Here is a 15,205-nt window from a genome sequence, read left to right as displayed (position 1 = left end):
GCAGCGCAGGCTCCATGAAAATTCTCTGCTCAGCTTCGTTTCAGAAGTGTTGATCTTAAAGATCAATCTCACTCTGATGGGCCAATAGGCCAGATTGTTATTTTTGAAAAATCCCTGTCAAAACAAGGTTCTTCGATTGATTACTAATGCCTATCGCTACGTAACCAACGAAGAACTGCACGATGACCTGGAAATCAAATGGATTTGCGAAGTTATTCAAGATTTCGCCTTGAAACACGAAAGAAGATTACAAAACCAAACGACTGATGTACTAAGCGTATCTAATAAAGATGTTATAAAAAAAATTGAAAAATTACTTTATGAAATTGTACGTATCTATTTTACCTGGAATAAAAGTAATTTCTGCAAAAAAAAAAATTTGAATGAGAATTCATGATTGAAATAGTGTAACTTTAAATGAGCGCTAAAACGCTCCAAACCTGCGCGTGGCGTAGTTGTTTTGGCCACACTGAACGGTTTGTATGAGTACAGCTCTTATTTATATATTATTTTAAAAATATTGTATTATAATGATACATTAGAATGTGAATCGATAGTGTAAAGGCGCCTGATATAATTATACATCGGCAAATACAACTGTGTATTTTTGTTCTAAGGTAAAAAATGTTAAAGGAATGTAAATCTTGCAAGGCGCGAACCAGCTGGTATAATTTGAGTATCGGTAATTTATTCACAGCAATAAGACTATTATAATGTAAGTGTCAACTGTTTTAAGTACCTAATTTAAATTAATTAAGTATAATTAACGAAACATCCATGTAAATCACACTTGATAACATTTGAGGTTTCATTTGTTTTGTTTATTGTATTGGGCCTCTAGTAAGTTTGCATTTTTTTCAGTTACCAAATAATATAGAAAATCATATTAAATATAATGTGATGGATTTAGTCATACAAGTGTACATGAAATTGAGCCATTTTTTTTTAAATAAGTGATCACGAACCGTGAAATGATGATTTACAGTAGTGTTATATGTGAAAAAAAGCCTGGTCAAAACCAGGCCGAAGAAGCTTCGTCAACGATTAGTAAGCCCACATTGATGTAACATAATACGATACAGATGAAGGTAGGTAATTAAATGTTTTGTGGAAGTGAAGAGGAATTATTCATCATAAGCTGCTGCTACCACGGTGACAATACTCATACATATGTAGTGACAGCGAGAATTGAGGGAAATTGACTGGGAAGTTTTGATGCATCCACCGTATAGGCCAGACCTTGATATAAAATTCAATTTCATGTAAAACCAGCTACAAAAATACTTGTAAAAACCACTTGATTTAGTTAGTCATCCAGAAATCTCAAAAATTTTACAGCGACGAAATTATGGTTTTGCCCACAAAGTGGCAAAAGATTATCGATCAAAACGACAAATATATCAGTGATTAATGCCTGATATTGATATAGTGATTAATGATAAATATATTAATGATAATACTATAGTTGCAATTATATCTGTAGCGACCTTGAGGCATGTCGAATTTTACATCGTGGAATAACGGTCTAAAAAATACCCAGAAATCTAATCCCAGATGTTGGACACGGGCGGGGTGACAGCAGCGCCAACTAGAACACGATAACGAATAGCTGAATCGCACCATCGACTGCCCAAGTCTTCAGGTAACACCGCTGCGATCCGTTTTATCATTTGTATTTTTACATTTTTATATTACTTCAATAAATAACGGTTACATAATGTAAACACCACTGTTTCATTTCGTTTTACCTCCATTCACCGAGCTATCTAATGTACCCTAAATATCCAACTCGTGTAATGAGCAGTAAAGCACAAGGAAGCAAGTTCGGGTCTTATGATGGCAGCTTATGATTAGCTTAGGTATAGAGAATCTGATATTTGTAAATTAGTCCTCAATCTAAGCCCATAGTTGCATATTTTTTCATAACTGAACTGAATGCTTAGAAAATCCTTCTGAATATTCCTTTTATTACTTAGAAAACCAACAAAATAATATCTGAGGGACCTGAAATTTAATTTCATTTCTATATAACAGCAGCAAATATTATAAAAATAATTAAATTATTCATTAGAAAAAAATAATTGCAGAAAATTTAAAATATGGATGAAGTTTAAAACAAACAAATCAAGAAATATATGTTATGTCAAAACTTACCTAAGTAAATTCTCGGCAGAGAATTTACAAAATGCATCACATTCGTCGAGCTGTTTATGCGTCATCCACCACCCGTCAAAATTGTTTTGTACAGTCTCGGTTTGAAATGAACTTTCGTTATTTTCGAACGCCCTCAATAGAGGACGTAATGATAAATTTGTTTGAATGTCAACAAGCACAAAAGAAAGCGTTTTACTACTTATTTGCTCGACATCAAAACTTTCGCGAATGTTCGTTATCACATGTTCTTCAACCGTTAAGTTCAACGTGGCATTGTCCAGGAAAAGTAGAAAGTCTTGCGGTTTTATATTCCGAGTGCTGGAGTTCGACTGACTTAATAACTTGAAACCGTCCCTTAAATTGTCGAACTGGTGTAGATTGCTTCTCCACGACGGCAAACTTAGTACATCCAGGAAGATAAATAGAGTGTTTTCTAAGGAGCTGTTTAGGTGTTTCGTACTTTCCAAGATGGTTAATCCAGAATCGTCGGCGGGTAGAGAAAACACAATAGCTGAAAACACAAAACATTATTAAGCACGTCCAAATTTAAAAAGTATATAAGAAGCAAAATATATAATACGGTAAAACTTTTTAAAAAATAATCATTGATGATAATTCATCTTTAACAATTCTTAATGAATATACTATTCAAGGGATAAAGCTCTCATATTTGATAAAAAAATATATTAAGATCAAATAGTGTTGCTAAAAAGTATTACGATTATTGATTAGCAATATTTAAAAAAAATACTGTAGCAACTTAGCAACAAAACTTAGCTAAATAGTATCCAAACATAGACCCAATCGACAAAAAGTGTAATTTTATAAGTTCTATCTCGTCACCACTAGTATCAATTGAATTTTCAAACACGTAACGTAACATAAACCGCCTATAAAAACCCGAAAACAGGAAAAGGAGCTATATTACTAATGGGATACGCGATAAAATGGGAGGAAATGAAATTTGAACGAGTTCTTATAAAGATCAATAGATTAAATACTATTACATTAACGAAAAATAAGATAAAGCTCTATATAGTGGGATATTTAAAAAGAAACAAGCGTTTTGACTCGAGATAAGATCTAAACACAATTGCGCTCAAATTAATATTGCTCACCGCCATATTTTACAGTAATTATCATAACTGTCCAATTTTATAATTGCAGTTATTGATCAAAAAGCAATGATGTGTAATCTGTGCATATTATAAAATTACTAGATATTACTACTAGACCATACTTTGTATTCGTGAACTTCGTAATACCTACATATATTTTACAAAGCTCTTCAGACAATAACAATGACGACTCTGTCGATTGTCAGTCAATTAAACCACCACGTGTGCTCATTGGCAAGTGATCTATCATGTCTAATGACTATACGGCTGTTAAACGACATCTGATCCAATGTTATTTCTAAGATTTTAACTAAATCATTATTCTGATGAAGAAACGGTTGCAGTTCTTGTACAATATTTCGCTTCACGCTCAATCAATTTCCGCATTCAGATTGGCCATAAAATAAATTTGTAAGAATTGATTATCTGTATCTGATAAATCTGTATGATCTGATGATGTATCTGTGTTAAGAGCGCTCCTAGCAAGTCCTAGTAATTTTACCAAAGACTTTTTTAGTATAATACCTTGAAAGCGAGTATGAAATTGACTATTATACAATATTATAAAAGTTATTATATTTTTAATGTTGGTCAAGAAGAAGAACTTCCCATCTCAGAAACCAATCAGCGTAATGGATTTGGTGGTAGGACCAATTCGGGAAATTTTACTTTTCCACCGGCATAACATAACCCAGTAGGTAAGTGTAACTAATTTATTGGCACCATAATTTATTATTGGATCATAGTGGAATGCTGTACATTCTTGGGTCATAGGGTCATTGGGCCTGTGAGACAGCTCATTTTCATTTTGTCATGCTCGCTTTTGTGTTTGTTGTGTTGTGTTGTAAACATGAACTTGTTGCATCTTCTATGTACTTCACTTCCAGTCACTCTCGAACTCAATGAAATATATGATATTTGACATTGATAGTATATCCAAAATAGCACATATATCAAATAGAACCATAATGTTAAAATAAATGATACTTTATTACATGTTTCATCATTTTATTTGTATTAGAATATTATAATATATATAAGCTAAAATAAACCAAAAGTAAAAGTTGAATTCAGCAACACTTTGACGCCTTGAATTGTAAATGTGTGATTTGTATTCACTGCTACTTTGGATAGACTATATATGTCACCATTTTTCAGTTGATTTAGTCAATCACGTTATCGAATTCAAAACATCATTGAATTTTCTTTCACTATTTTTCTCGCAATTATTCTATATTTTCTCACCATATAAACTTTTGCTAGAGTTCCATAACTATTTCAAAATTAATATCAGCCAAATCGGTTCAACCGTTCTCAAGTTTCAGCGAGACTAAAAAACAACGACTAATATCGGAAAACATAGATATTGATATATCGGCGCAAAAAATATCCATATTTTGCAAAAAAACGACATCAACGTCCCTAAAGAGTGCATTAAAATCATTTGAAAAGCTGGAATATTTAATTCGTACTAAATAAAGCATATAGCACGGTTGCCGAATGATGAGGTTTTCTCACACTCAGCAAACCGTCTGATTTATCCGTATTGCGTAATATATCTATATTGCAAGTCGAGCACAAGTGGTTATTTATTTTTAACGATAACAATAGAAATCGCATCAGGGCTTTAGGGATGCCGAAAAAACAAACAAAAAATCAATTTTTATGTATTAGATCATGTTCCACCAAATATGATAAATGTAAAATTAATTTTTAATTGTTTCTATTTTCGTAGTCAAATAGTAACCACATAGAAAATAAAGATTTAACTTTGTAGGCAATTTTGGAGAAATGTTTCGCGATGTCCAATATCTAGAGATCACTACTTATTAACAGTTTTATATATATATATATATATACTATGCTATTATAACTAGGCTATTATAACCCCGTCTAGATATTGGGCGTAGCGAAATTATTACTCTAGAGTTTCCGCTCTGTTACTCTATGATACAAACTAATGCAAAAAAATATGTATGTACGTAAGAAACTTCGTGGAACAACCTAGCCAAGTTTCATCACAAATGGATCAATGGTTTAAAACGCCTCGATGACAAACATTCAATTTTTAAATATTAGATTATCGCCGTACCAATGATATTTGTTTTTTAAAAGTAAGATACATGGAAAACATTGGATAGTAGTAGAAATAAATCATCGAAAAATCCCATTTCATAACTGCCCGTGTTTAACAACTGCAGCGTTAATGACTTTTCAATATTGGCTTTATCGTTTATTACTGCTAGTGATATTATATCAATCAACTTTGGGAAAAAGGACGCTTCCACGTAGTTGACATTATTACAAGAGGAGGCTGTTATCGATTGAATAAGAAATATTGTGCAAGTTGTCTAACTAATGATCGTTTTTTTCCATAGGACACAGATTTATGTTTCTATTTTGTCGAGCTGAACACGGCTATTTTTATATATGATTTATGTGAACCCTTTAAAACTTAATATGTTTATCTAACCCATTATCAACATTTAAATTATATTTTTAGTATTATTTTTTTATCGATATTTTTTACTGATTCGAATTGACATTAATTATATCAAGGTCTGGAATAAATTCTTCCTGATTGTAAGTACGCATTTAAAGCAGTAAACTAAAAAAAATTGTAAGCTGTAAACAAAACACTGGTTAAGAGCGATTTTGTTGCCTTTATGTTGCCTTAAAATACAATTATGCCAACAGTCTATGAAAGTATGAATGGTTTTGAAATATTGTATCTGTTTCATAAATATTCATTTTTATAGAATAAATCTAATATTCCTAATACATTTATATAGAAATACGAAGGCGGTCCGATAATTACTTATCACCGCCGGTGACGCCACTATCGTAACAAAAATTTACTATCGTATAATAGAGAAATACGAAGGCGGTTTTGTTTTGACTGAAAATGAAATCGCGCAGCGAAATCAAAGACCGCTTGGATACTGCGTATGGTGACTTTTCCCCTTAAACAACCACCGTCAAAAATTGGTTTAAGAAGTTTCAATGTGGTCGCACATCGGTTTTTGATCAGCCACGCCCAACTGCTCCAGAAACAAACATATACAAGATAACATGGCAAAAATGACAAAAATCCACGATCTCGCATTGGCAGACCGCCGATTAAAGGTGCGCGAGATAGCTGAGACAGTAGGCCTCTCAAAAGATCGCGTGGGTCATACCCAGTATGAAGTGTTAGGCATGGGAAAGCTGTCAGAGCGATGGGTGCCACGTTTGCCCACTCCGGGCGACAAGCGCAATCTAAGACCCCTTCAAGCAATGTTTGACGCTGTTTAAACGCAATCTGAAAGAGTTTCTGTATCGTTTCGTAACCGTCAACAAAACATGGATCTACTGGTACACACCAGAGACCAAGGGATAGTCGAAACTGTGGACACACCCTGTGAACGTGCTCCGAAGAAGACGAAGACTGTCCAATCTGCCGCGAAGTGATGGTCACCGTTTTCTAGGATTCACAAGGTATAATCTACATCGACTACTGGAGAAGGGCAAAATGGTCACAGTGCCATAGGGTCGCTGAATTATCGGGCGGATTCGACGCCGAATTGCAGAAAAACCGGCCTGATTTGACGATGAAAAAAATACTCTTCCACCATGACAACGCACACCGGCTCACACCTTCGCCCTCGCTACGGCCAAATTCGTCGAATTGGGCTAAGTACTACAACCTCATTCCGCCATATTCTCCATATATGGCACCACACCGCTTTTTTTTGTTTCCGAACATAAAAAAGTCACTCGCTAGGCCGCTATGGAGGCGCATTTTGCAGACTTCGAGAAAACATATTTTTCGGACGGACTAAATAAGTTGGAGCATCGCTGGGTCAAATGTTTCGAGCTAAAAGCAACAGTTGATGAATATGTTGAGAAATTAATCACCTCTCTTCCAAAATTTTTGTTTTTCCTGTCGGACCACCCTCGTATTTGTAAAACTTGTGATATACTTCAGAGAAATACTTTTTATAAGCTTTTCCGGATTCTCAATAAATCTATACCGTTGACTGTGGAAAACTCTAACTTTGTACTCGTATTTACTTCCAAAGTTTTGTAGCTTTCAGACATCTTGCTGACATACAAAATTTCTTTGTAACATGGTGTTGTACAGTTAACTAATATTAACCTAAAACCTCTCCAAGTTTCACTTCTTTTCTCAAATCACAAGAGATTTTTTCAATAATATCCAAACTTGAGACACATATTCCAGCTTACAAATGCATTTAAAGCACTCGATTTATTTGTCTATAGGTATGAAATCTATATTTTTACTTTAAAACTTTAAATGAGGCAAAAACGCATAACCCGCTTGTGTTTTATTTCAAGTACGAGGGGAAATCAAATATAAACGGTAATTTTACTATTTAGTTTTTAACCATTGAAGGCGTTAAACCATGGGAAATGTTCACTCGTTTGAAGGCACAGTTTCGGGATTCAACACTATCTCAGCATCAAGTGGGTCATCAATCAATCATGGGTCAGAGAATTTAGTGATGGGCGAGAACGTGTCAAAATTGAAAGTCATGATCGACAGCCATGAACAAGGGGAGTTTTAGTCATTAATTTTCTTCACGATCAATGAACAGTGAATGTGGCTTACTATTCCGAGTTACAATCGACAAAATTTGCATATCGAAGCAAACGACGGGATATGCCCATTCGAGACGTCATAATCCTTTCTGACAATGCCGACCCACACACCGTAGTTTTGGCAAGGAATAAATTGGAATAAATGCACTGAGGAAACCCTCAAGCGCCCTCCCTATAGCCCTGACTTGTCACCTTGTGATTATTTAAGAAGGCAAAATATTTGAAAGCGATGAAAAAGTAGAGGGGTATGTGCACAATTGGCTGACAACTCGCCTTCAAACTTTTTATGAAGAAGGAATATTCAAGCTTTTAAATTGGTGGCAAAAGTGTGTAGAGCACGGACGTGACCACATTAAAAAAGTCACCAGTTTAGTTTGTGCATATCATTGAATATATCAATTAATTTATTTTATAAAATTATCGTTTATATCTTATTCCCCCCTCATAATTTTTTTTAGGATTAATAGATTTAGTAATAAAAATAACAGTCAAATAAAAACTAATACTCTTTGGCGTTTTTTAATGAAAGCGTGTTTCCCTATAATGTAGCAATTCCGAAGTGAATTCCTAATAATCAATCTCGCGCTTAAGTGCCAATATTACTTCTGATTCAAGAACCGAATCACGTAAAATAACACGGAGGCATTAAACTCTTAATTGTCGTTTAATCAATAAGGATTACTATGTTAAACTGATTTCGTAACGAAGCTAACAGCCTGTGTGCAATCAATTATAAACTAAATTATGGTAGAAACAGAATTATTGCAAAAGTTTTAGTCGAACTAATGGCCGTCTTAGTTTTGTTGTCGTACAAGAAGAGTTTCCAGAAAACATTTTCTTACTATAAATAACGCCATATTATATACTATTAAATCACATTTATATTACGCTTCACTATCAATAAATATTAAAGTTTTAATAATTGAATTACTTCATTGTCGATTATCCAATAAAATTTTGTGGATTTTCGTCGAAATTTCTGACGTGGCTTAGCTGACAAACTAGATATCAATTTTCTAATTCCATAAATTTCAATGTAATAATCAGATCGACTACGCTAAGTTTGAAGCCTTAAAATTATTCTTTTTTCGAAATCCAATTTCTTTCTATTCTTACATTATCGGATTTTTAATATTAATTTTCTATTCAAATTTAATCTAATTTCATAGCAAGTATTTGATTTGCCACAGCGCTATATAAAGTAGATTTCGCCGGACATTCTCATTATAAAGAAGAGCTTCTCCTATTGTTAAAGAGACAGTAAATCCTAGATAATTAAATAGGATTTTCTAATACCACTAAAATCGGGTGGCCAGAAACGTAAAACTGTGAAAGTTTGAGATGATAAATCGTTTATTATTATAGTAAAAATTTACACCTTAAACACTACGATATACATCAAAATCATATTAGATAAAAAAAAGATATTATTATTATAAAAATATGTGCAATTTATTAAGTATTGTGTACGGCTAGCTATTATTATTCACTGTTAACACATACTGTTGGCTTGAGAAGAACACCATAAACCCATCTTGATGCTATAAAATAGTCTACAGAAATTACCATTAGCGTTTACCACTACCTTGTAAACTCTGGAATATATAACTTGCAGTTGAGTATCTTCATCTTCGTGTTTTATAGCAAACCGCCTATCTCTAAAAAAATATTTCAGTAACTGAAAGTCCTGATGCTTGGTTATTTCAACCTGCGTTTTTTTATCAAAAGCCTGAGATATAACGCAGCAGAGCAATATCTTTTAGCTTTTAGATATGTATTTATTTGGTTTAAGAGTCTGTGTATTTTTTTCTATAGTTCCGCGCTTATTACGATATCCAAGTTGATGTTCTGGAATAATATTTCCGTTTTCAATTATTAAATTTAGACTCTGGATATCAAAAACTGTCAAGGTTACATGTAATAAACGTATAGGCCAGTAGGAGATGACCTCTTGTGGCTTTTCATTTTGGAATTTGAATTTGGGATTAAAATGATTTCAGCTTGATTCCAGTTACTGAGAAAATAATTAATTCGTAATATAAAATAATTAAGTGTTAATCACACAGTTCCGTGCTAGCTCTCGAAGAGAACGGTCGTGTCCGGTCCGCCGAACCTACCTGCGCTTCCGAGAATTACCCGAAACTTTCCCTAAGACGGTCGACCCGTTATCACGTTTCACCAGTGCCTACGTAAAAAAAAAAAAGCGTCTGTAAGCGCCGAAAAGGCGTTTTTACAGACAAGGCAATGGCGTCATGTACGTCAGAGCCGACGTCGCCTCCTGAACATAATCCCAGTGTTTCAAATTCAAATGGACCATCTTCAGAAGACAGCCGAGAAGTGCTTATAACGGAATTGAGAAAACAGAACGAAGACCTGCGAAAGCAGATAGCTGACCTTAAAACGTTCGCAAAAGCCCAAACAGACGCCCTGAACAAACAGACGGAAAAGCTGGAAAAGAGCGAAAAGGCTTCCGAAGAGCTCAAGGAAGAAATAAAAACTCTCACAGCTACGATAACACAATTCATGAAGCATCAAAGAGATGCCATGGAAGTAAAGATTCCCGCTGCCATAGAAATTCAGTCCCAGACACCAGCTAAACCGACACAACACTTAGACCAAACTGAAGACTCAGAAGACGGTTTCACCTTGGTGGGAAAAAGGAAAAGAGGGCCCGTCACTCCACCTCAGGAAAGCCAGCTGCCGAAGGCCGGCAACAAGGGAAAACAGGCTCCCAAATCACAACCCAATCCGGTAGCCAAGCCAGCCACTAAATCTACCCAATCGAAAGCCAAGGCTAACGTACAGCCTTCGATTACAAAATTTGCCACCAGACCAGTGCAAAACAAGCCGACCACCAAGACGGCCCCACAGCCAGTACCGAAACAAGTTACCACAAGACCAACCCAAGACCAGCCTGCGCAGGTAAGTAGCCAGGTCACTAAACAAGTCTTAACCTCCACAGCAAAAACAGTGCCAACCGTTTCGGCGACTGTTTCTCAAAGTCCCCCAAAGGAAAAAATTCCGCCTATAGTGCTCCGTGATAAGAAGAGGTTCATGGAGCTCATTAGAATTACTAAGGCACAATCAATAGACATTATAACCCGAAATAAAAAGGACGGCATTTTCTTATTCGTCGCCACAAGCGACAATTACCGTAAACTTACTACCCTGCTCGAGGAAAGGAATTACCCTTACCATTCCTTCTGTCATCCGGAGGAGAGAGCATTCCGGGTAATAATAAAAAACATCCCAGAATCACTCTGCATTGACGAAGTACGTGAACTTCTCTTTGATCAAGGCTTCCATCCCAAATTTGTGCAAAGATGGAAATTAAAATCCGGGACAGAACTACCAATTGTTCAGGTAGTTGTCCCTCGCGAAGAGCGACAGATCATATATATGACCAAACTCGGCGTCATCACAGTGAAGGTCGAGGTCCAGAGAGGAAACGGCCAGCCAGTGCAGTGCTTCAACTGCCAGCTTTTCGGGCACTCCAGCTCATATTGCCGAGCCCCCCCACGGTGCGTCAAATGTGCCGGGCATCACGACACTAGATCCTGTACCAAAATCCCAGAAGCACCTCCAAAGTGCAGCAACTGCGGTGAAACTCATACCGCAAACTTCAGCGGTTGCACCTGCCGTCCTGCTCCAAGAAAACCAAAAATTCCGACCGAAACCAGACCTCCACAAGGTTCTGCATGGAGTAACCAAGGTGGCAGAAAGCTAGCCCAAAAATTAGCCAGCGCTACCCAGCCTGCTCCAACTCAAACTCCTGCTCCAACCAATACACAGGACCCTAACTCCACAATGCAGGCGTTTACTGACCCGCAGGCTTTCCTACAAGTGATCGCCCTGGCTCACCAACTTGCTCGTCTTTTTCCAAATGTCGCCGCCTAAGCGGCAACACTTACCTGTCTCTATAACTTTCAGCAGCCTTTAACTCTTCGAAATGGCTGTTCCGAAATCTCTTATACTGATGACATGGAATGCAAATAGCTTACGCGGAAAGCAAGCGGAATTGGAGGACGTCATAACATTCTATGACGTCGACATCGTGCTCATCCAGGAAACTTTCCTGAAACCTTCGCATCGTCTCTCTTTCGAACACTTTTTTGTCTACAGAAACGATAGAACTCCGGGTCGAGGCGGTGGAACCGCTATTCTTGTCAGAAAAGGAGTCAAACACGAGCTCCTTCCATCGTTATCAGTAAACAACTTCGAAACAACCTCCATTAAAATCGATATCCAAGAACGTCCCTTCGTGATTACATCCCTGTACAGGAAATCTTCTGCATTCAACTATGCCGAATACCGATCACTCGTCGAAGGAAAATTTCCGAAAATAATAGGTGGCGACTTCAACGCCCACCACCCCACCTGGGGGTGTTCCAGAGCGAATCCCGCAGGTAACGCCATCGTAGCTCTAAGTGCAGATCTGGGCTACGGTCTTGCCTTGCCAGATGAACCCACCCATCACCCTAGTACAGTCTCTCAAGGCGCAGCAAGAATCCTTGATTTCTTTATTCTTCAAGACGTAAATCGCGATTCCGAAGTTCGAGTCCTTGACGAACTAGACTCTGATCATCGTCCGATCCTTCTCAAACTCGGAAACTGCGCCACCACTCAAGTCCCACTAACAAGATTCAGGAAAAAAACCGACTGGAAAAACTACCAATCTCTTCTCTTGAAATCCGATCCAATTCCGAAAATTAACACACCAGAACACCTCGAGGAAGCCGTACTCAAGCTAACTCGCGATATTCAGTCTGCTCACGAATCTTCCACAGTCAAAATTTCATCACAACCCCAGCCGTGGAAAAACAATCTTCCCGCTTCTCTTAAACGTGAAATTCGCATCAAAAACGGTTTATGCAGATTAGCTCGATTCACCCTTGATGCTGCGGACAAAAGGGAGGCGAACAGAGCATGCAAGAGGGTAAGGGCGGCCGTCTCGACTTGGCGAGCAATGAAATGGAACTCATTTCTCGCGGACCAAAGGCTGGATGGCCCCCCTTCCTTCTGGCGTGTCTCCAAATGCCTCGTGGGGAAGACGCACAATGTCATCCCTCCCCTGAAGTCAGCGGTTACAGGAAATTTTGCAGTCACTGACCAAGAAAAAGTCGAGCTCCTTGCAGAGACCTACGAAGCTCAAATGAAATGCCTCCCACCCGCACAGAACACTAAAACTAAAGACATTGACACTGTCATCAACGAATCCAACTCCGTCAAAAGACCAGTAACCCCCGCCTTTCTTCTCAACCATTTTGTATCTCCAAAGTCTCTACAGACTATGATCGGCAAACTTCAAACCAAAAAATCTCCAGGTTTCGATGGAATATCGATTACCCAGTTAAAAAAGCTCCCGCATAAGCAACTCGCAGAACTGGCAAACATTATTAACTCCATCATGAGACTGCAACACTTCCCGGCGTCTTGGAAACACGCACATATAGCGGTTATACCCAAGAAAGGAGCAAAATCATCTCCATCTGATTACAGGCCTATCAGCCTTCTCAGCGCCATTTCGAAGCTTGCCGAGAGGGCAATACTCTACGCTCTCAACTCTTTCACAAAGGAAAACAACATCATTCCAGATGAACAATTCGGCTTTCGCGCTCACCACTCATCCGTCCATCAAGCTTCCCGTCTGGCTGCACACATCCATCATGCTCTTGACCAACGTAAAAAGCTTGGAGCAGTTCTTCTGGACCTAACCAAAGCCTTCGACAAGGTCTGGCACGACGGATTGTTCGCAAAGTGCGTGCGGTTAGGCCTCCCAGAAGACCTAACCGCTCTCATCAAGTCCTATCTCTCGGACAGATCTTTCCAGGTCAAGATCAGGGCGTCACTTTCCAGTCGTAAACAAATCGATGCTGGCGTACCTCAAGGTTCCCCGCTGGCCCCAGCCTTATTTAATCTCTTTATTTCAGATATGCCGAGAAAAGAGCATATTGACGTCGCCTTTTACGCTGACGACACTGCTTTCTTCACGGCCGCCAGGTTCGAAGTTACAATTCATGAGCGTTTACAGAAGCAGCTCGATCATGCGGTCAAGTGGTTCAAATTCTGGAGGTTGCAAATCAACCCCCTGAAAACCCAGGCCATCATTTTCCACAAGAAGCGTTACGCACTGCGCGTCTCGCAACTTAAGATCGACACCGCAATAATTCCATGGCTGGATAACGTCACGTACCTAGGTCTTCACTTCGACCGGCGGTTCGGTTGGCATTCCCAAATCCAGAAAGCAATCCAAAAAGGTTCGGGGATAGCAAACCTGCTATCTCCTCTGATCTGCCCTTCTAGCAGGCTTCCCATCTCCATCAAATGCTTATTTTACAAGATGTTAATTCGGTCCGTACTCCTCTACGGATCTAATGTCTACTTCAAGTTTGTTACACCCAACCAGGTCAAACGGCTTCAAGTTTTCCAAAATAAGCTCCTCAGGAGAATATTAAACGCTCCATGGTTTGTCAGAAATAATCAAATCCATAGGGAAACTGACACTCCAGAAATCAAGCACTTCATATCTCAATCATTCCACAAACAACAACTCAGCTCAAGTTCTTCTGAAAACGCGCTTGTTCGCGAGCTGGTCGACATGCTGGGAGCTTAGCACCGCGTCACCGCTAAGCTCTCCCCCTTTTCCAGGCTGAAACGACCTCATCCGTCGCTACAGTCATAACTTTTGCCCCCATACAACAGTACCCAGTTGTGTGTTAACTCAGGTTCGCGAATCAATAGAATCGCCGGGCTCTCCTGCCCAATAACGGCTGCCCGATCAGCGGGTGCCATATCCCCAAATCTAATGCAGTAGCAGTAGTGATCCACAGGGGTCAACTGTGAGGCGGTTTCGGTTTAGTGTATTGGTAAGCCCAGAGGCAGTCCCACATAACCCGGTCCAACTTGTCACTCCAGGGCAAGTCTCCGCGACCAGGTATGCGTCATGCATTCCACCGCCTGGTTTTTAGGCCAGAACAAAAAAAAAAAAAAAGTGTTAATCACACGATCAGATAAGTGATAATCGAAAGTATATTGGTATATTGAGCCGTTCTGCATATAGTAGGTTTTCATTGATATTCGTTATAATATTGCAAAATTACTTAATAGCATTTCTTTCAGTTCCCTACTCTACAACAGTAATCGACCTATTTCGTATTTTTAAAATTATTTTGTTAACTAGAATACTCTTTGTCGACTGTTCACTAACCTTAAATATCGAAAATAATACTAAAAAAGTGTTTATCTTTTTCCTACAATTATACTAGAAAAGTAAATACGTATGCTACGTGTGCTGTTCATTCTCAATTCGACATATTCAGTGTTGTAAAATA

General features: G+C 38.1%; 1 protein-coding gene across 1 annotated transcript in view; it reads right to left on the bottom strand.

Moving 5' to 3' along the window:
- The window catches only part of LOC143192913 (retinal guanylyl cyclase 2), a 190,139-nt gene that overhangs the window by 121,029 nt on the left and 53,905 nt on the right, over window positions 1-15,205 (bottom strand). Inside the window, exon 6 of the mRNA XM_076398735.1 lies at window positions 2,155-2,665. Coding sequence (XP_076254850.1) covers window positions 2,155-2,665 — 511 coding nt within the window. The remainder of the gene's footprint in view (window positions 1-2,154; window positions 2,666-15,205) is intronic.

The sequence above is a fragment of the Rhynchophorus ferrugineus genome, unplaced genomic scaffold (genome assembly GCF_030347505.1).
Source record: "Rhynchophorus ferrugineus isolate W39M unplaced genomic scaffold, kcgeb_rfMv2 rfM3, whole genome shotgun sequence".
Lineage (NCBI taxonomy): Eukaryota > Metazoa > Arthropoda > Insecta > Coleoptera > Curculionidae > Rhynchophorus > Rhynchophorus ferrugineus.
This window is presented reverse-complemented; position numbering and strand designations above follow the sequence as displayed.